General features: G+C 43.6%; 1 protein-coding gene across 2 annotated transcripts in view; it reads left to right on the top strand.

The window, feature by feature from the left end:
- The window catches only part of LOC138298708 (zinc finger protein 180-like), a 220,578-nt gene that overhangs the window by 86,264 nt on the left and 113,391 nt on the right, over window positions 1-20,923 (top strand). For both annotated transcript variants that reach the window (XM_069236895.1, XM_069236896.1), the window contains 2 exons: window positions 11,350-11,476; window positions 15,979-16,089. In XM_069236895.1, the coding sequence (XP_069092996.1) occupies window positions 11,350-11,476; window positions 15,979-16,089 (238 nt within the window). The remainder of the gene's footprint in view (window positions 1-11,349; window positions 11,477-15,978; window positions 16,090-20,923) is intronic.

Below are 20,923 nucleotides of genomic sequence, written 5' to 3'. Positions count from 1 at the left end.
GCTGGGTGGGTGCTGTGCTGGTGTTTCCTGAGGGGGGAGGCTCTGTGTGGCATGTGCCAGTGTCAGGGGAACCGACTGTCCCAAGGTCCCAGATGGGCCGGGCTGGTCATCTTCGATCCACTTGGACAGAGCTGCTGTCATCACTGCGGTCCTCTTCTGTGGGGGAGTGGACATGTCTGGAACCTCCTGTCCGGTGACGTTAGGTAGGGGTCCTGCAGGGGTGTAAAGGCATGATTATTGCATGTGTGTGTGCCATCATGTGCAATGGGTGGGTGACCCTGTACTCCAGTGCTTGCATTCTTATCTAGGACCTTGTGTGATAATTAGTTTTTGGGTCTGTGTGGGTATCTGTAGTGGACATGCTTTCGTGATGGGTGTCCATGCTTTGGTGTTGCATGCAGGGCTTGGTGTTGGGATGGGTGGGTTGTGATAGTAGGACATTTGTGAGGTGTTGGAGTGATGGGGGTGAGGGTGAGGGTGGGGTATGTGATAGCATGCAGGTAGGGTGGGGGATGTAATAGTTAAGATTTATCTTACCACTGTCCATTACTCCTGCGAGGCCCTCAGGAGGCAGTATAACCAAGACTTGCTCCTCCCATGTTAGTTGTGGGGGAGGAGGTGGGGTTCCGCCGCCAGTCCACTGTACTGCAATCTGGTGTCTTGAGACCGCGGAACGCACCTTCCCCCATAGGTCATTCCACCTCTTCCTGATGTCATCCCGTGTTCTTGGATGCTGTCCCACTGCGTTGACCCTGTCTACGATTCTGCACCATATCTCCATCTTCCTAGCAATGGACGTGTGCTGCACCTGTGATCTGAATAGCTGTGGCTCTACCCGGACGATTTCCTCCACCATGACCCTGAGTTCCTCCTCAGAGAACCTGGGGTGCCACGATGTGGTGGGGGGTGATGTGTGAGGTGGTGTGTGTTGTGATGTGTTTGTGTGTGTGTTGTCTGAGGTGCGTGGATGTTGTGTGAGTGATGGTGTTGTGTGCCTGTGGATGCTAGTGGTTTCTCTGGTAGTGTCTCTCTCTGGCCTTCTGTCGCAATTCTGGTCGTAAGGGTTTGTGGGTGATGTGGGTGTGTGTTTTATATTGGATTGGGTGTGTGGGAGTGGTGTGTGTATGTGTATCAGGTATGTGTATTTTGAATTGTCCAATGTAGATGTGTTTTGTAAATGTGTGTGAATTTTGAGCGCAGTGGTGTGTACCGCCAATGGATTTCAGCAGTTGAAAGACCGCTGCGTGGATTGGTGGGTCGTGATAGTGTGGGCGTATTCCTGTTGGCGTGATGGTGTAGGTTTTGTTTTTGCCAGTTTATCACTGACCTTTGGTGTTGCGAACTTGTGTGGGTGTCTGGATTTTGGCGGATTCCGAGCTGTGGGTCGTAATAGCTGTAGTGGAATTCCGCCGCCACAGCGGTGTGTTGGCGGTCTTCTGCACGGCAGTAAGCGAGATTTACCGCCAGTGTTGTAATGAGGGCCATAGTGTTTGTCTATATATATGTAATAGAAAAGTGATTACCGCAGTCATGGTCTGCCCCACTGGACGTCTGCTGCATAAAAAAGCAACTGAACTGATATGGGTCCTCATGTATTAAGGCAGTGGTTCTTAACCTTTTAACTTCCATGAAACCTTTTGCTTCCACGGGCTTGCATGGAAGCAGGGGACCCCCACCTAAGTAATTTCTATAATTTGAAACTCAAAACAATACACATAAAAAGACAAACAAGCACACATCAAACAAGTACACAAATCATAAAATCTTTTATTCAATCAACAAACGAAAAAATACACAAAAATCAACATTTTACGTTTAATGCGAAGGTTGGGGCTTTTCAGTATTTCTTGTTATTTCTAAAAGACGAAGAGATTTGCAAGATTCTAGCATATAGCTTTCTCTTTTTTGCTTAATGCATACACTCTCTATGTCAGCAGATGCCAGTGCTTTATTTTGGGACACCAGTTGTCCACAGTATATTCTGTTTGCTATACTTATGCTGCTCTCATAATTCAAGCCAGAGATAATAATTTAATTTTTAACCTCGAGTTTGAAATTCTTTCTGTCACTAAGCTTTTTAACATTTTCAGTTTAACTTTTTTGTATAGTCTTTAATGATCTGCTAAAATTATTTAATTTTCTAAACAGTCGCGGACCCTGTCAGTGGCATGCTTCATCATCAGGCCTCCTACTGGTCCCTATAAACCAGGATTGGATTAAACATGTTAAAGGGAGCACGTTCATACCTGACAGGTCTGTTAATATAAAACTGTTGAACTGACGTACTATAAGAGGGTGTAGGGAAGATAATTTACCCTAACATACCCTGGCAGTGTACAATTTTAATAATACCTAGAATACCAACAATCATGGGAAACCAGGTGTCTCTAGGGTTTTCTTATATAAATGGACCCCTTCTGGTACTATCCGAAAGTGCTCCTTTGAACACGGATGAGCCCATCCTGGTTCATAAGGACCAGAAAGAGACCCAATAATTAAGCATGCCATTAATAGAGTAGATAAGGGTCTGAATAAAACAAAGTACTAGGAATCCTGATTAAGAGTTATTTTCTACTTATGCTCTTTCTACAGAGTGTTTAGCCTGTAGGATGCATGTGTATTTATAGTTCTAACTAGGAAGACTGTATCCTTTACTCGCTTTATTAAGTTCTTTCTCTCTCGCTACTCAAAGACTCAGTTGTCTATCTCTGGGGGCTCTTGTGTGTTATTATCACCATAGCTAAACAATGCAGAATGCAATTCGAAATAACATCCTTACTAATCTAGAAGTTATTAGATACATTTAGATCCAACTGTGAACTTCAACAAGCATTTCCTGCCACTTGCTTTAGTGAGCTGTTTACATCCTATTTCGGCAATTCAGAGGAGTTAATATCTGTGAATTGCTTCCCACCTAACTGTCCAGATGTCTCGCTCACCACTGATGTAGCTCTGTTTTTTTTCTCAGAACAAGTTTAGCCTCAATGGTATCTTCATCTCAGTTGATGTGAACAAGAACTTAATATCTGCTTTCTTAATATGTATAGCCTCTCCAGCTATTAGAATATGGTTTTCTTCAGCTATATCAGTAGACTTTATTTTCCATTGGAACTCAAGTCACACTCTTGCACCTGTTTAAGAAAGACCAGTGTATATGTATCAAAGGTAAGTCTATTGTTGGGATTATCTTCTCTGGTCACTATAAGGATATGATGATATCAGAAATTTGTACAGCCAAAATATCTCCACTGAGGTGTCGCTCTTTTCAATGAGATCCAATTTCCTATTGTGTCAATCAGAGGCAGAATTGCTTTCATAGCACATTGTTCACGTAGTCAATGAGACGATAACCCCTGAATGCTATCTTTATAACCAGCAAGATGTTTTGGTGTTTACTATCATTACTGGAAGAGTCAACTTGTGCTGTTTTACGCTTCATTCCTGTCATATCCCCCGCAGCTATCTCTTTACCATCAAAATGTTCTATAGTACCTACGAGCTAGAAAGTGTCTTATTATGGAGGAGTGGCTTACGAGCATGGTCGAGGAGGGACATTTGATTATGTAAAACAGTAGTCACCTGCTCTTTTTTTCAACTGTGTTTTATTGTGTTTTTGCATAAGAAACAAAAATTAAATGAGAAATAAAAAAGCAAAGACAACAATACAGTGCAAGAGTCCCAGGTTCACATAATATATCTTCGGAGTTCAAGACTTGCACGATCCTGCATCTGTGGGTCACATCATACATGTCAGGATAGTCATCAACAAAAGAAACCGTACGATAATGTTAGTACGAACAAAACCATCTAGCCAAATCCTTATTGATGAATACATCATTTACACATTGGGTTGTAACATTTTACATGAATGAGCAGTTCAGTCAAGCAGGTCACCCTTCATCATCTAAGCTACTATCAGAATTGGAATCACCCTTCATCATTAAACATATCAAGCATCTGTCCCCAAGCCATTATCTCTGCCGCCGCTTCCTCATCAGTACGGAACAGGCGCATATGTTGTTCTTCTGCCACCCTTTCCAGTAAGTCTCTCAGCCACTCGTCTGCCAGCTGCACCCTAGTCCCCATCCACCCTATGGCCACACAATGTTTGGTCAGAAGAAGAGCAAGTAGAGTAAATTTGTAGGGAATCTTACACCACCTAGGCCTTGCCACCACCCCCAACAGGCAAGCTATCTGAGTCAGAGGAATCACCAATCCTGTGGCCACCTCACCCCTGGGTACCACCGCTCTCCAGAAAGACTGGAGAGCTACTGGCTTGGATGTACCGGCACACGTCCAAGCCAGGTACCATAAGGTTGTGTCATCCTCCCCACAGCGCATGCATCTAGCCCCCCTGGGGTGATCCACTTGATCCAAATTGTGAGGTGGCACATAGGTGCAGAGTAAAAAAAACTGACATGTAACAACTTGAATCTGTTTTTGCAGGATACATTGCGCACCAGTTCTGATGCATGATTCCACTCAGTGGTGGAAATTGGCCCCTCGAGTTCCATCTCTCAAATCTGTTGCGCTGCATAGGGTTTTTTCAACATAATCCTCTGAGTGCCTAATAAAACAGGGTGAACAAGTACCAACCCTCTCCCCACTGAAGGAAGCCACCAAGTACCCCCGAGGGCCACGGCGCAACCTGAAAGTCACACCACGACATAGACATAGGAATCTGCAGAAGAGCCCTGGAATGCAACCACTCCTTCCTCTCCGGGAGGATGCGGAGGGTCAGACTCCCGCCCTACAACTCCAGACCCACAGGAGTCAACTGCGGAGTTCCCCCAAGGATCCTCACTGAGTCCCACAATGTTCAACGTATACATGGCCCCTCTTGCTGCCATCGTCAGAAGCCACGGTAGGAACATTGTGTCATGTGCCGATGACACACAACTCATCATTTCCCTCATCGAAGACCCGGACACGGCCAAAAGGAACTTTCACGCAGGAATGGAAGCTGTTGCCACCTGTATGGGAGAAAGCTGCCTCAAGCTCAGCTCCGACAAGACAGAGCTCATCATCTTCGGAAATACCACCTCAGCTTGGGACGACTCCTGGTGGCCCACATCCCTCAGCGCCCCCCCCCTGCACCGACCGAGCACGCCTGCAACTTAGGAATCATCCTCGACTCTTCCCTATTCATGACCCGCCAGGTAAACTCTGTCTCCTCCTCCTGCTGGGACACACTCCTCAAACCCTGGAAGATCTTCAGATGGATCCCAGCCCACTGTCACAGGACAGTCACCCACACCTTAGTCACGAGCAAGCTGGACTACGGCAACGCGCTCTACACCGGCACCTCAACTAGGAACATCAAAAAACTTCAACTCATCCAGAACGCCACTGCTAGACTTATTCCGGAAATCCCTCACTGAGAGCACATCTCCCAACATCTGAGGACCCTCCCCTGGCTATCAGTCGAGAAGCGAATCACCTTCAAGCTTCTCACTCACATGTACAAGGCCATAGACAGCGCAGGACCAGCCTTCCTGAACAACGGCGTCTCCTTCCACATCCCCACCAGATCCCTCCGCTCTGCCCAGATGGCCTTGGCCACCTCCCCTTGCATCTGCAAAACCACCGCCAGAGGACGATCTTTTACCTACATTGCAGCGAAGAGCTGACCCAATCTCCCCTTGCACCTGAGACAAAGCCCGTCGCTCACCATCTTCAGGAAGAACCTCAAGACGTAACTCTTCAGATGAGGCCCCTCCCCCCCGAGCCTTGAGACCCTCACGTGTGGGTAGACGTGCTTTAGAAATATTGATTGACCACACCTCCCTCACAACACTTTCCAATTTGTAATAATGCAGAAATTGACCGGGACCTATTCCGAAGGTGACCTGCTTCCTGAAAAGTGAGGAAGAGCTCCCCAGAGTAAAGATCGCCTGCCACCTGACAGCCCCCCACTCTCCATTGCTCCGTAGACATGTTGTCATCAATGGCCTAAACGGTGCAAGGTCCCAGAGCTGCAATTCCCTGTCGAAGGGAGGTCCGTGAAGTCCCTTCCACACCACCTTTTCCCAGATTGCCACCGTAGTCTTGACCAAATAAGGGACCGAAAGGTCCAATCACCCCTGTACCCACAAAAGTTGAGCTAACGTGTCCTTCCCAAGCATGCCTCTAAACAGCCTTTTCTCTCAGCTATCAGACTCAGCCAACCACCTCGCGCCATGTTGTAAATGCTCTGCATAATAATACAACTGCAGATCCAAGACTGCTAGCCCTCCATCTTCCATATCCCTTCTGACTGTAGTTAACGCCACCCTACTGCAACAGCCAGCCCAAATCAAGGAGACCAACAGACTGTCCAGTCTGCGGAAGAGTCAAAGCTCAAGTAAAATAAGGATTTCTAGACAAGATAAAGGCAGCCTGGGAAAAATACAATTTTCGCTTTAGCTGCCCTCCTCATCACCGAAAGGGAAAGTCTGTTCCAGAACACAACCAATTGCTCAAGGCCTCTCACTATCCTATCCACATTCATGCTCCTATGAACTACCTCAGTGTGTGTGGCCCATATGTCCAAGTATTGGAATCCCTCTGTTTCCCAGCGAAGCCCTACTTCCGCTAGCTAATCCAGTGGCTTCCCAGTCAACACCCCAAGGGGAACAAAAGAGATTTCCGAACATTGACTTTGAGACTAGAGACCTCACCAGAAGATGTCAGTAGTTGCATCAACAAGATCAACAAGGGCATAAACTCACCAAGAGATCTTACATGGACTAACACATCATCAGCGTACAGGGAGACAACATGGGTGGAGGCACTCACCTGAATCCCCTAAAGTTCCAATTCTCTACATAACAACAGGGTGAGGGGCTCCATTGCAAGTGCAAAACAAAGTGGTGAGAGGACACCCCTGTCTGGTCCCCCTACCTGCCACTCATGCTTCAGAAAGCTCACTACCCACCTTGCCACAAATGGAGGGGTCGGTGTACAAAAGCCATACCCAAGCACAAAATTTGGGTCCAAATTCTATACCCCTTAACACTGCCATTAGATAACTCCATTCAACAGTATCAAAAGTATTTTCTAGGTCCAGAGAAACCAGTGCCGTCTCACTCTCATCTCCTGAGGTGTCATTCGTAAGTCTACGCAGGTTAAAAGTTGTATTACTTGCCGGCATAAAGCTGCATTGATGTTCATGGACCAGATCACATATTACACCCCGCAATCTAGTTGCTAAGATTTTACATATTATTTTAACTACCAAATCAAGCATGGTGAGTGGCCTATACAAGGAGGGATCTGCGAGTCTCTCACAGGCTTCAGCATAAGACCCACAATCCTTTCACGCATGGGCTGTTGTAATGCACCCCTCTCCCGCGCCTCAAGAATGACTTCCAACAACTTCTCATTAAGCACAGCAAAATATGGTTGATAGATTTCTACAGGAAGTCCAACCCCACTCAAAGCTTTAAACCTATTGAGAGCTCTTTTGGCGTCACCCAATTTCACCAGAGATATGTCCTCCTCTAAGTCCTGAATTTAGTCAGGCCCCAACTGAGGCAGTCCCACACTCTCCAAGAAATTGTCTAGTGCCCCCTCCAGGGTCTCCGGGCCAGCTTGATACACGTCCTGAAAGTAATTCATGAGGGCAGACAAGTTATCCTGCCAGGTAGTAATTAACACACCATCAGCATCCCTGAGGTGCACAATGGGAGGAATTTCCACTTCTCTCCAGAGGATCCAAGCCAGTAACCGGCCCGATTTATCCCCTTTCCTATGTCACCGCTGATGATATGTCTTAAGGTTAGTCCTGCGAATTACTTACCAGAGACGTGGAATCTTCCTATGCACCGTGAGAAGTTCCACACGCACATCGGCTGAGCACACTTCCATTTTTTGCAGGGCAGCCAAATGTCTTTTTTGCACTTTGAAGTCTGCCTACATTTGCCTGCACAGTCCACATGTAGTCCCTTGCACTTCCCTCTTATAACAGCCTTAAGTGCCTCCCGCTCAGTGGCCCTGATATTCATAGTTCCCCAATTCACCTCCAAATAATCAGTCGGAAAGGTAGCCAATGGCTCCCGGCACACCGTGTCCATCAGAAGATCAGGGGGCAGGCTCCAAGATTGAGCTCTGCCGCCGCATTCCTGCAGCACTGCGCAAGGAACACAGGGGTATGATCAGAGAGTAACCCACCCAGATGTGTCAGTTTAACCATTTTTGAGTGTTCTAGACCACCCACCAGATAATGATCCAACCGACTATGTGTGTTGCACTTTTGAGAGTGGCAGGTATACTCACACTCCTCTGGGTGCAGTGCCCTCCAGCCATGCCAGAGGCCCAGATTTTGCTTGACCGTGGTGATGAGCCCTACTATCAGGGGCTTAGTGCCCCGTTTAGGTGGGTGTCGATCTCTATCTAGTACACAGATGAAATTGCCTGCCCAGACGATGGACGACCCTACACTAACCTCGAGTAGGTCCAGCATTTTATCGTAGAAACAATGGTCATCTGTATTGGGCGCATACGTGTTCAGTGTTATAATAGCTTTCCCATCTAATGTGCCTTAAAGAAGTAGATAACGCCCTTCCACATCTGCTTCACTGTAGATATACCTAAAGGCGACCCCTGGGGCGACCCAGATGCCCCCCCCCCCTTGCATGTGAAGATTAGGATGCAGAAAATAGCTGCCCTTCCCACTTTTTTCCCAATTTCTGGGACTCCCCACACACCAAGTGCGTCTCCTGTAAACAGGCTATCTGCACTTTGTGTTGCCTGAGAAAGGAGTGCGTAGATTAACTTTTAAGCCACCTGACATTCCACATAACAGTATTTATATGCTCAGCCATAAATCGCAGTACCGCCTCCCCTCCTTCCTGTCTTTACAGATATCCATTTTTGCGACCACTAGCGAGGCATAGCAGTGAGCTGACCACCCATCTGCACTGTAACTAAGACTAAGCACTCCCCAACATAGGAAGCAAGGATAAGCAGTGAAACAACAAAACAACACATTGCAGATCCAATATAGCTCCTGCTATCAGGAACAACGTCCTAAACCCACAACCATTACCTACCTCTATCATAGAGAGGCAACTCCTAGACTACAAACACAATATATTTCCATATCAAGTAGAATGTAATTTAAGAAATTAAATGCACCCCTAACTCTCAGACCATAGATCAGTTACGCACAGCATAGAACATTGAGTCAGGCAACAGAATTGCTTATCACCAAGGCAGTCTTGCGAGCAGGCGGGTATTTCTCCTGTTCAGACACCCAGTCATAGGAGGCCAACACCATGATGCCGTCTCCTTGGGTGAGCCTCGTCGGGCTGTCCCCACTGAGGTGTGGACTTACCCACCAACGCAGTTTCCTCACCTAACCTCCAGTTAGGACTGCGAGCCCCTCGGATTCTCGGGCTCAGCCACCTGCTTTAATTCTAATTCAAGCAGGAAACTGGAAATATTGACAATATCAACTTTATTTTGTTTCATTTGGCGCTTTATCATGATGATTTCTTTTCTCACTTCAGAAGTACCACATATAGCACAATAATCATGTTCTTTGTTATTCAGTGACAGAGAATGAGGATTTAAATATTTTATTTCTCCTTTAAGTTCAGTGAATTTGGGTATCTTATGTCTGTTAATGCACATTCGATTAACATGTGCATCTACTCAGTACTGCTAGTTTTGATGTCCCCACCTAACACAAAGTGAAAAGGAAATAACCTTTAACTATATGACACACTTGAAAATGATGAATATAAACTGTAATGACCATGAGAAGGTGTGACAGTGTTTAGTGGATGTATGATGAAACAACGCATGCGCCAACCATGCATGCCTGAACAGCGTGGTCGGAACAACGACTGCGTTGTTTCCAGGAATGCCTTTACCCACGCATGCCTTTACAATGATTTTTCGTTGTAAAAGCATGCCTAGTAAAGGCATGTGAGGAACGGCGTGCATGGTCTTTGCATGAAACTCCCCCACCCGCGCTATAAACACAACTACCTTGACCCCACCACCTGCCCTAAAAATACAACTACCCTGACCCTCCACCCGCCCTAAAAATAAAACGACACGACCCCCCACCCACCCCTAAAAACGACCCCGATACTCCCGCCTACCCTGAGCACTAAAACCTACTTCGACCCCCAAACAGCCCTAAAAACAACTGACCCCCACCCCAAATATAAAACTACTGCGCCCCTAAAAACAAAATTAGTCCGACTCTCCACCCCGCCCTAAAGATAAAACTACCCGACCGCCCACCTGCCCTTAAAATACAACTACCCTGCCCCCCACAACCCGCCCTAAAAATAAAACTACTCCAACCCCCCTCATCTGCCCCTAAAAATTACCCCAGTACCCCCACCCACCCTGAACCCTAAAACCTACCCCAACCCCCCACCCGCCCTAAAAACAACCGACCCCCACCCCAAAAATCAAACTACCCTTAAAAACCTGCCCTAAATACAAAATTACCCCAACCCGCGCCCCTAAAAACCCGGCCCCCACCCACCCTAAATACAAAATTACCCCAACCCCCATCCCTCCCCTAAAAATAAAATTACCCCGACATCCCCACCCCTGCCCTAAAAAACATAGTACCTCGACCTCCCGCCTGCCCTGAAAACGAAACTACCCCAACCCCCCACCCCTGCCCCTTAAAAAAGAAAAAAGTAACCCAACCACCCCACTCCTAAAAACTACCCCAACCCCACTTACCTGACCGCGTCCTACCCCAACCCCCCCACCCTGCTCCTAAAAACAAAATAACCCCGCCCCTAAAAAACCGACCCCCCACGCGCCCTAAATACAAAATAAACCAGACACCCCCACCCACTCTAAATACAAAATTACCCTGACCCCCACCTCTAAAAACAAAATTACCCTGACCCCCTGCCCTAAAAACAAAACTACCCTAAAAACTACCCCCGCCCCACTTACCTGACAGCGTCCTGACTCCCTTTTTCTCTGTCTTAACCACGCATGTGCTTTGTTCAGCACATGCATGGTTGAGGCAGTGAAAAAGGGAGCCGCTGTTAATGCAAGCGTGGTTCTGCTTGCGTTAACAACGTCGTCGTGTTTCTGGCGTTGTTACGGACGTTTCCCGTGTTTAGTAGGCAAGTGCAGACACACTCGCAATGATAGATATTACAAACATTCTTACACTAAAGTAGCCACGTTATAATCTTGGTACAGGTGAGTACTGATGTAATGTTCATGTCACAGGCGAGACTTGATGTCAGAATTAGTTGAATAAGAATATTACGCATCTATTAATGTATAAGTATTTGCATTTGTATAACTATTTGCATGTGCATTTGCTTTTTATGTGTTTATGAAGTTTCTAAGCGTTTTTATGAAAACTGACTGTTCCAGGTGGCGCTCACGTTCCAGGATGTTGTTGCCTGTTTCTCGGAAGAGGAGTGGAATCTTTTACACAAATGGCAGAAAGAACTTTACATGAATGTGATGAAAGAAATTCACCAGGCCTTGAGCTCTCTGGGTTAAGTTATACTTTGGTTCAATTATGTGAAATGATTTGTTGCTATTCTGTAGGTCTTTACACTGAGACTCCCATTACGAGTGGCCCATAAAATCAGATGTGTCCAATCACCTAGGCCAGTGGAATTATGGGTTTTGTTTTTTCACATGGAGATTTTGGCTGTTCAAAGCAGGTGAAATCTCACAGGAAATGCATCAATCTGCATGGAAATAGCTATTCCTAGATGTTATTACACTGAAAATTCTATTCCCGTTATTTATTTACCTGCAGAATTTCTAGGACTCCTAGTAATGATAGCAGAAAAATAACAGGGACATTGACGGGCTGAGGACTTCAGTGGATACCACTGGTTGCATAACAGAACCAATTACTTACAGTCCATTTTCTGAACTGTTAAATTTTAACCTTCACTAAAAACTGAATATTGCGCTGGTTTATTTAAAGAATAATTCCCTGATAACCAGGTTGAATATTGTTCTGCTTGAGAGAGGGAACTGCGATAGCTGTAGGAGTTTTTGTGTTTCTAAGTTTTCCACAATGTGGCATGAGCCCCACTTTGGTTCGGATACAGTTACTCCTTCCACATTGAACTGTGTGTAATAACTTTTAAAGCAAGTTGCATTATGGAATAGAATCAAATTTCCCTGCACTTGCATAGCTTACTTTGGAGGTGCTCTATGCTTTGATTGTTAGCTCATCGATCTACAGCAGTTTTTGGACTTAATTAGAGTTGCACTGATGGGAATAATAAGTCACAAATGTGGCAGAGATCTCCCATATTACACCTGCAATATAGACTACCGCATGCGTAATATGGAGAACATTGATCTGTCATGTTTTGATGGAGGACAACCACCAAACTCAATTTTGTTTTGATTTTCATGTTTCATTTGTAACATGTTGTTTCATATAGTCTCTAGTCCTTCAATTGGAACACCTAATCCCGCCAAGATGTTTGACAATAAAAAAATTCATATCAGGCAGTGCCCTGCATGTAGCATGTTCAATGTGATTTAAATGTCAAAGTAATTTCCCAAATTATGTAAAGTTGCCAAATACTTACCCAGACCAATTGATAGTATTTGTGGGACTGATGGATTAACAAGCATAGAAGTTCTAGTAATGACTAAAGAGAGTTTGGGAAGAAGCTGAGGAAAAAGAGTGGGTGAGGGCTTTATATCTTCATATCATTGTTGGCTTTACAGAACTCAGCATAGCGCACTGACAACTATAAAAGAACAGAACCTTCGCAAGAATCAAAACGAAAATGCAAGGACTTCTCACCCCAAGAAAAAAATGCTGGTGTCTGTGGGATATACTAGTGTATGCTTCTTGACAGTGACATACTTGGAATCACTGTTTTAGAATTTAGAGCAGCTCAGGAGATTAGGAGCATGTCATACGCTGAAAAGAGGCAACCAAGCAAAGCCGGTGGATGCTGTGTAAAGTGAAACAATATTATGGTGATATAATGTGAGAGTTCACCATATTGGTCATTTACTAGCAGCTTTGATGTTTATATACCTTTGTCCCGTACATCCACCTGGCCTTTATTTATCTTGGCATTGCATATAATTTAGTTTTATTTATTTAAACATTTTTTGGATAAATGTTTACCACAATGACCTAAAAGAAGGACTGGCACCACTTGTCTTATATGCTGAAAAAGGGGCTACCACCTGATCTGTTAGCAAGGAATGAAGTTTTGTTTCTGTGTGGACTGCTATTTGATTGGCAGCAGTAGTATTGCAAGAAGGATATGTAAGCTAGGAGGAATGATTTTCTGCATTGCATCTTCCAACTATACCAATAGTCGCTAGGCTAGTATACTTTAGAGGTGCTTAAATATACTTACCTGGCTCTCGGTGTGTGGCTTTTCGTTGTATTTTCCTGAAGGAGTGAGGACTGTTGAGCAAAGTAACAATATTCAATCTCACCTTACTGTTAGTGGATGAAGAAGAAAGGCATGTGCTGAGCCATATAAAGGTACAACAAAATGTGTCCATTCAGGTAGCAATTTGGGCTAGTTAGTAATCAGAGTTAATCCATGATCAACGACGAATGATCATTGGCACTGCAGATTTTGTGCTAGGCTTAAATTATCTGAGTCCTAATTATGTGAATATAGCAACCTCTGACCCGATCATTTCAGTTACAGCAAACAAAGCTTAAATAGGATCGAGGCCTGAGCTTTGCCTATCCCCATAGGTTCATAATGGAACATCTACTGGCTAAGGGGGGGTCTAACATGCACTTCATTCTCATGGAACACTTTTATTTCCAAGTACTTATTGGAACAAGACTGAGAAAGCATAGACACATTTTCATAATCAGTGGCTTAACCCTGCATGCCTTTCTAGTCTCTTATTTTTTATGTCGGACTGAGACTTTCTGCACATACCCGCTTATCTGATTGTCCAGCAGAGAGGGTGTCCACTAATATGTGCAAGCATGAGGTCACCCCGCATCTATCACTAGTTTACCATATTGCTATAGACTGTACCGGACTGTAGATCTTTCCAGTCTTCATGTTATTCCTTCATCTCATTTCTTCAGGACATCTACTGTGACCCCACCCAAACACCTATACCTATTTCTCAGTGAAGTCACTGATTGTATCTTTCTCGTTGATTGGGAACTAATACTGTCTTCTTCAGATGAAACCTATTTATCAAGATATATTCCAAACTTCTTTAGGTGTTTGTTGCCTGCAGACTAAGGGCCTGATTTAGAGTTTGGCAGATGAGGTTATTCTGTCACAAACGTGACGGATATCCTGTCTGCTGTATTACGATTCCATTATATCCTATGGAAATCGTAATACGACGGATGGGATAACCATCACGTTTGAGACGAAGTAACCCGTCTGCCAAATTCTAAATCAAGCCCTAAGTTCAAATGGAGTTCCAACTCCACAAACGTTCTGCTGCTTGATTGAAAATGATAAACATCTCCTTGCAGCTATGGTATGCAGTGCCTTTAGTTTACTTATTTACTTTTTTACAAGGGCTTGACATCTGCAAATTGTTATAGGGCTACTTGTGTCCTTAATTTGCGTTCTGTGCACTTTGTTTATATTTTTTTTAACTTTTACCGTCAAGCTTGGCTGATGCCACGTTAGAAGAGTAATTTGAAAATGGCCGACATGCATCATTACACATCCCCACACTAGTGCACCTATAACATTGCCTACGTGCATACACATGCATCAGTGGCCACCTTGTAACTCTCATCTAAGGAAATCTGTGAATCACTCTCTTTGTTCATTTACTCTAACTCTAAGACAAAAAAGGAATCTGCAGGTATTGTTTAGTATGAATCTCTAAAAGTGTTCAAAGGCACCTTTTGGGTGCACTTTGTGGTAAAGAGTAACATTACGTACTTTGTATCATTAGATGTCTTGTGTCACTGAGTGATGGAAAATATCAGGTCACTAAATATTTGACTCTGTGCTGGCTCATCATCAGTGCTGTTCCTTTGTGTGTGCCATTTTGCAGCCTACCCCTACGTAACAAATTGCTGCTTTCCCTCCCTATGCTAATTGAGGATAGCTTTTATCCTTGTTTAGTAGGACTCTAAGGTGAGACATTTCAATTATTTGGAGGCATTTTTCGAAGTACTTTTATGTTCAGATGTAGCAGATCTCGCACAAAATAAAAGCAAAGATTGTTTAGAGGTGAATGTTTTTCCCTTTGGGGACAGCTCTCCCCCTATTTATTCCCCAGAGTTTGTGGTGATCCGTCCCCCTTCCCATCCTGGCTGGAGCAAATCTCAGGCATTTCCAGGGTGGGATAGTCCGATTTCAGTTTGGGAATTTTCTCAAACCTTGAAGGCTAATCACTTCTCCTTGCACCTGCCCCTTTTGAGAGATTTACTAATCTGAATTTCTCTGCAATAGTGGTGGAGAAATCTGCAGTAGTAAATACATTTATGCCTGTCAGTTATTCTTGTGTGAATTCCTGGGAGATGTAAATGCAGGTATTTTCAGTAATAAATGTAACAAATATCTTTATGATTTCGATCCACTAAATATAAATGTATGTTATACCAAGATCTTGAACATTTGGAACAGATCAGGTTTTCCTGAAACCACGATGACTACTACTTCTTTAGTCTGTCATTTTAGTATATGTAATGATGATCTTGCTACGTGGGCATACAATTAATTAGTAGTTGTATGCAAAATATTTATATAGCACTTGAGACTTTGGTGCATTTGAGCTCTTTGCATACAGCTGGATCGACTGTCGGAGAACTTTACATAGGAACATTAAGACATACTGCTCTGCATTTTGCTTCTTCAAGATCAGTTACTAACCTACTGAACCTTTCAAACATCAAATAGAGCCACTTTCTATTGCTACTTTTGATACAACCTTTTGAGAAGTGCAGTTTAGTAACACTGTTTGTTTCTAGCTGACAAAAAAATGTGGTGCTTGTGTGTATTAGTAAAAAAAGGGGTTTTAATTTAACTATAATTTTGTCATTAATTTGAATAACAGGTACTGTTATTGCCACATCAGTCTTTTCATTAGGATCTAAAGAAAATGATGAGATGTGCATCCCGGCCAATCAGAGCTCAGAGAGACTACACAGTAAAAATTCTATCAGAAGTAAGTACAAATTATGTAAATCTTTACCTAGATTGTGAGCGTGACTCGGGCATATCTCACCCACAATCACCAAACATTACCAAATAATGTGTTGCTTAGTGACTGACGCTGGTTGAATGGTAGGTTAGAGCGTTCAGGAAAAGATTTCCGTATCAGCCCCATAGCATGAGCGGAAAAAAAAGACATCCTATCCTCTTATGTGTGCTTCCTCCTTAGCTCCTCCCCAGGAGTTTTTTTAGTGTGTCCAATTAATCATTTTACAACAAACCTCAGATATATTATATTTCTCAGTACCAAGTAACATTCTTTATCTTCAGCAGTAAATCGTGCATCTAAAATTGTGTGACGTTTGCTGAATTGCTTTCAAGGCTGAATTGGGTGAGGTTCGCCAGACCATACAATCCTGAAAGGGGCTCCTGTGTCCCACACCACTAAAGTTTTTCCGTGGGTAGTCCGGTTGTGCCACTCACAGTAAGGTGTGATCACTGCTGTACACTGCTTTAAAGACATAACGTGGAGAAGGTGATGTAGCTGTCTTTCATCGTCACGTTAAAAAACAAAAAAAAACAAAAAACCAGGAAATATATTTCTGACTTTTCAGTCGGGTAAAGTAATTATTGTGGATAAAGGTTTTATAAAGTGAACTTACATTTAGAATGATACCAGACATTCTTCATATAGATTAACAATTTTAAATATATGTTTATGTTCATATATAACAAACGATTAAGAGGCAGAAAGTCCCGTTCATGGTGAAAGATGAGTTTTCTTTATGCATGATAGATTTACCATCAGATACTTGGTACTGGGTGCAAATTAGGCCAGTGTTATCAAAGTGGAATATACCAGAATCTAGCAACTAGAGAAAATTAGGCTGATGTGTCTTTGAGGAAAACATAGAAAGCATATTACTAAGCAAAATTATGAAAATTATCTAGAGAAACAGAAAGACGGCTTTTAGAAGACAATCAATGAGTCGACTTCTAAATTGTGGAAAGAGTTTTTTTGAGCTTGGTACGTTCTTACTAGTTTCAATATTAGTAGCCTACAACACAGGCACATGTTTGCATGAGTTCATGTCACAGCCCAACAGATCCCCCTTTTTTCTTTCCTCAGCTACCTACGTTGTTTTTTGACAGTTTTGAATGCATTTATTATAAATACGTTTTCCTGTTTTCTTGGGTTATATTATGATCGGTCAGCCGTTAGTGATCAGTAATGAAGACATTGTCATTTTGTTAGCCATTGAAAATACCTAGATTAATTTTATGAATGTCCTTCAATATAAACGAGTAGCCAGGTAATACAATACATTTGGCTTCATTCTCCTATGTGGAAAAGAAAACTGCAAGAATGTTTTCTTTTTACTGGTGTCCGAAATCTGGTTTGTGAATATCAATTATCTAAATGTGGTTCTGTAGGAATAGAGAGCATGTACTATTTGCTTGATCATTATTGAAACTTGCTCTGTTATCTCGGTATTAGGTGACAACACCTTAGATAGAAATATATGTATCCCTTTTGTCTGTCACTGCACAATTAGTTTTTATACATTCCCTTGTATTTTCCTTGTTTAAACGTAGTTTGGTGTGCCTTCTACTCATATACATTCTTCACATTTAGATTAAATGTATGTACATCTATCTCGGATGATGATATTGTGGTGCAGGATTCAGTTGCATATCACATATGTCTCTCACAATCATCAGACGCAGACGTAAGATGGAGCACGCTGGCAGTCGGGCTGCACGTAAGGGAGCACACAAGTGAGATGAGCAGCGGTTTACAGCACAAAATATTTTTATCAGCATTGTCGAACCACAGGGTCATCGAGGGTCATGTAATGCTTCCATTATGTTTGCAATACATAAGGATAACATAAGCTCATTTCATAAATCATTATTTACTTTAAAGCCACAAGACTGTTATTTGCTTTCAAAACACTAAATGCTATATTATTATATGCAATATTATTGAAGGAATGGATCTTCTGAAATAGAGCAAGTTCTAATAGATACTTCTATCTGCACATTCCTCACCTTTAGAATATCCCCAGGTGCCAGACTAAATCAGGAAGATTTTTCAGTATAGCTGCTACACGTCTGTAGATGGCGTCATGCGTATCCAGGTAGACTCCACTAAGCCCTGGAAGTGATGACCTATAGGCATCACTCAAGTTTAATGATGTCAGTTCCTTCCTTTCCGTACCTTTGTATGTGGGCACAGAGCTACCTCCTAGCTTTTACTCGTGAGTTGACAAGCCTTTTTCCCCAAATAATTCTTTCCAGTATGCAAGGAAATAAACAGGGCTAAGCCTTGTAGGGACTGTTGAAACCAAATATCTGCAACAGGTTCCCATGAGGTATGTCTCATGTTTGGAGTCGGGCCATGACTCCAAGTCATGCGAGGAATGTGCCCTGATGCACGTGATGGTGTTTCGGACTGTGAAGCCAAACTTTACTTTTCCAAGCACAAAAGGAAGTCATATAATGGCCACTCTGGCTCAAAGTCAAGGATATGGGCCTGTTGCTGGTCTTGGGGCCGTTATTGCAACAGGTCTTCATTGTGATTCAAGTCAACAGGTAAGTCAAAATCCAAAACAAAAACACAAGAAGTTCAAGAGGATCTCAAAGACATCAAGGTGTGCCCCATGGTCTAGATCCAAGTCCCCTACTAAGGAGCTGACTCCCAAGCTGGTTGCACCCTGAATTTCTGGGTCTGCCGGCAGCACCACAACAAACTGAAGTGTTTAAGGAAGCTATGCTATGCAGCTTCAGGCTCTGACAAGCTCCCTTTGACTCACCTTTGAAACTCATGGATCTGGCGAGGCCTCTAGTTGGGTTACCAAAGGCAGGTGCATCATAGGCACCACTTGTGACTCCTGAACCCATTTCAAGTTCTGCTCCTACTCCAGAGCTGACTCCATGCCTGGCACCACACTTCATGCTAGTTTCTGCCTCATTGATGCCGCAGAGGCTAGAGACGTACGTTAAACCCATACTTCTGTTCAACTCAAACTAACTCCATATCGACCTTGGCCGTACACTTGCTCAAGCTCATCCCCTACTCACACGTCCCTTATATATTTTGACTCACCTCTGGTAGGACAGCACATTTTGCCCGCCCCATCCCCCAATCCAAACTCCCCCAAGGGTCACCCAGAGCGGGTCACATGTCTGTTTAGAGATGGACAAAAGCAGGGTTTGGTCCAAGTGCCCTTGGGGGTGTCAGTCTGTGGTCATTGAACAGTAGTAGGGGTCCAGATGTGTATTCTCCAGGTTATAATACTTCTGTGAGGACGTTGGTCTGCACCTGAACGGAATGCACCTGGAAACCTAAGACCTTGGCTGCCAGTCTAATGACAATAGCAAACGAAGCAGCCTCTCTGGAAAGGCCAGGTGGGGACACCAGCCCTGTGTCAGGGGAAGTGTCCCGCTCACTGGCCTCTTGCAGGTCCACATAAAAATTGCAATCACCATATTGTGGGTATATGTGTCCCCACCATCACTAAAAGCTGTTTCGCTATGTCTTTGGTGCAGCAAGGACTTGCAGTGGGTACTGTAGGGTTATTTGTCGCCCCTTCGGGCCTTTTTGCATTTCACGGACCAACCATCGCTTTTTAATTACCCTGTTGTGAAATTTTTCTCAAAGGTCCACATGTTTCCTCCTAACCCTTTTGTGATGCCACAGGTTAGAGTACAATCTGTGGTGTGTGTGAGTGCTGGCGGGTAGCTCCTAGGCAAAGGTGCTGACTTAGAGTCAAAGTGTACAAGGGGACATGTTAGTAGAGGTCTGAGCTCAAGCAAGTGTATGGCCAAGGTCAATAAGGATTCAGTTTGAGCTGAACAGAAGTATGGGTTTGATATACTCCTCTGACATCTTCCCCAAACCTTTTGTGATCCCACAATGGGACCTTAACTTGGTCCTTGCCTTCCTTATGTGTACCCCTTTTGAGCCCCTGCACTACGGTTCCCTTCATCTTCTGACCCTAAAGATGGTCTTTCTCATTGTGATAACCTCAGTTCAGCGCCTGAGTGAGCTTTAAGCTCTGTCAGTCTAGCTGTCGTATACTAGCCTCTTTTCTGAAAAACTGGTGCTGAGTACTAGCACTTGCTTTGTATACATTTTGTTGTTAATTGATATTTTGTTCCAGAAAAACTGGTGCTGAGTGCTAGTGTCCTTTGTATAAGATTTTTGTGGGTTTATATTTATGTGCATCATTAATAAGATGCAGAATGTATTTTCACATTTGATTACACATGTGTACGATAGAAGTCACACCTGTCATGCATGTTCTTTTTGTCGTACCTACTTCCTGGATCCTCGCATATCCTTCAGCACACACTTAAGCTGCGATATACTGGTTTATTTCCACTGTTATTATTTTTCTGCTCTTGGTGAACTTTTCCCAGTTCAGTCACAACCTAAAACTTTTCCAAGGTCCTTCTTTTGGTTTGCTGTGTTCTATTCATTTATATAACACACTATTGTCAATCGATCTAGTTTTGTTCTAGCAACTCCAGACAACATTAGCATAGGGGAGGCTGAATAATTATTCAAGTAGTGGGATCGTATTAGGTGTGAAATGCTACATTTGCTCACACCACGGTGAGCCTGCAGAACTTATTATTAATGTATAATACTCTCTGTTTTGGGGTGAGCCAGAAGATTTTCCTGTTGTACTAAGGATGTCCCCCATTACTCTCTCAATGTTGATGCCAACTTGGAACTTGCTGATTTTTGTATTCTTTGTATAACTTTTACATTGAGAACCTTCATAGTTTTGATTCTGTATCACTTAGTATGGAATTTGTAATAAACCGTTGTACTTTTA

This window comes from Pleurodeles waltl, chromosome 1_2, assembly GCF_031143425.1.
Source record: "Pleurodeles waltl isolate 20211129_DDA chromosome 1_2, aPleWal1.hap1.20221129, whole genome shotgun sequence".
Lineage (NCBI taxonomy): Eukaryota > Metazoa > Chordata > Amphibia > Caudata > Salamandridae > Pleurodeles > Pleurodeles waltl.
The sequence above is the reverse complement of the archived record's forward strand: the minus strand, read 5'-3'. Positions and strand labels throughout refer to the sequence as shown.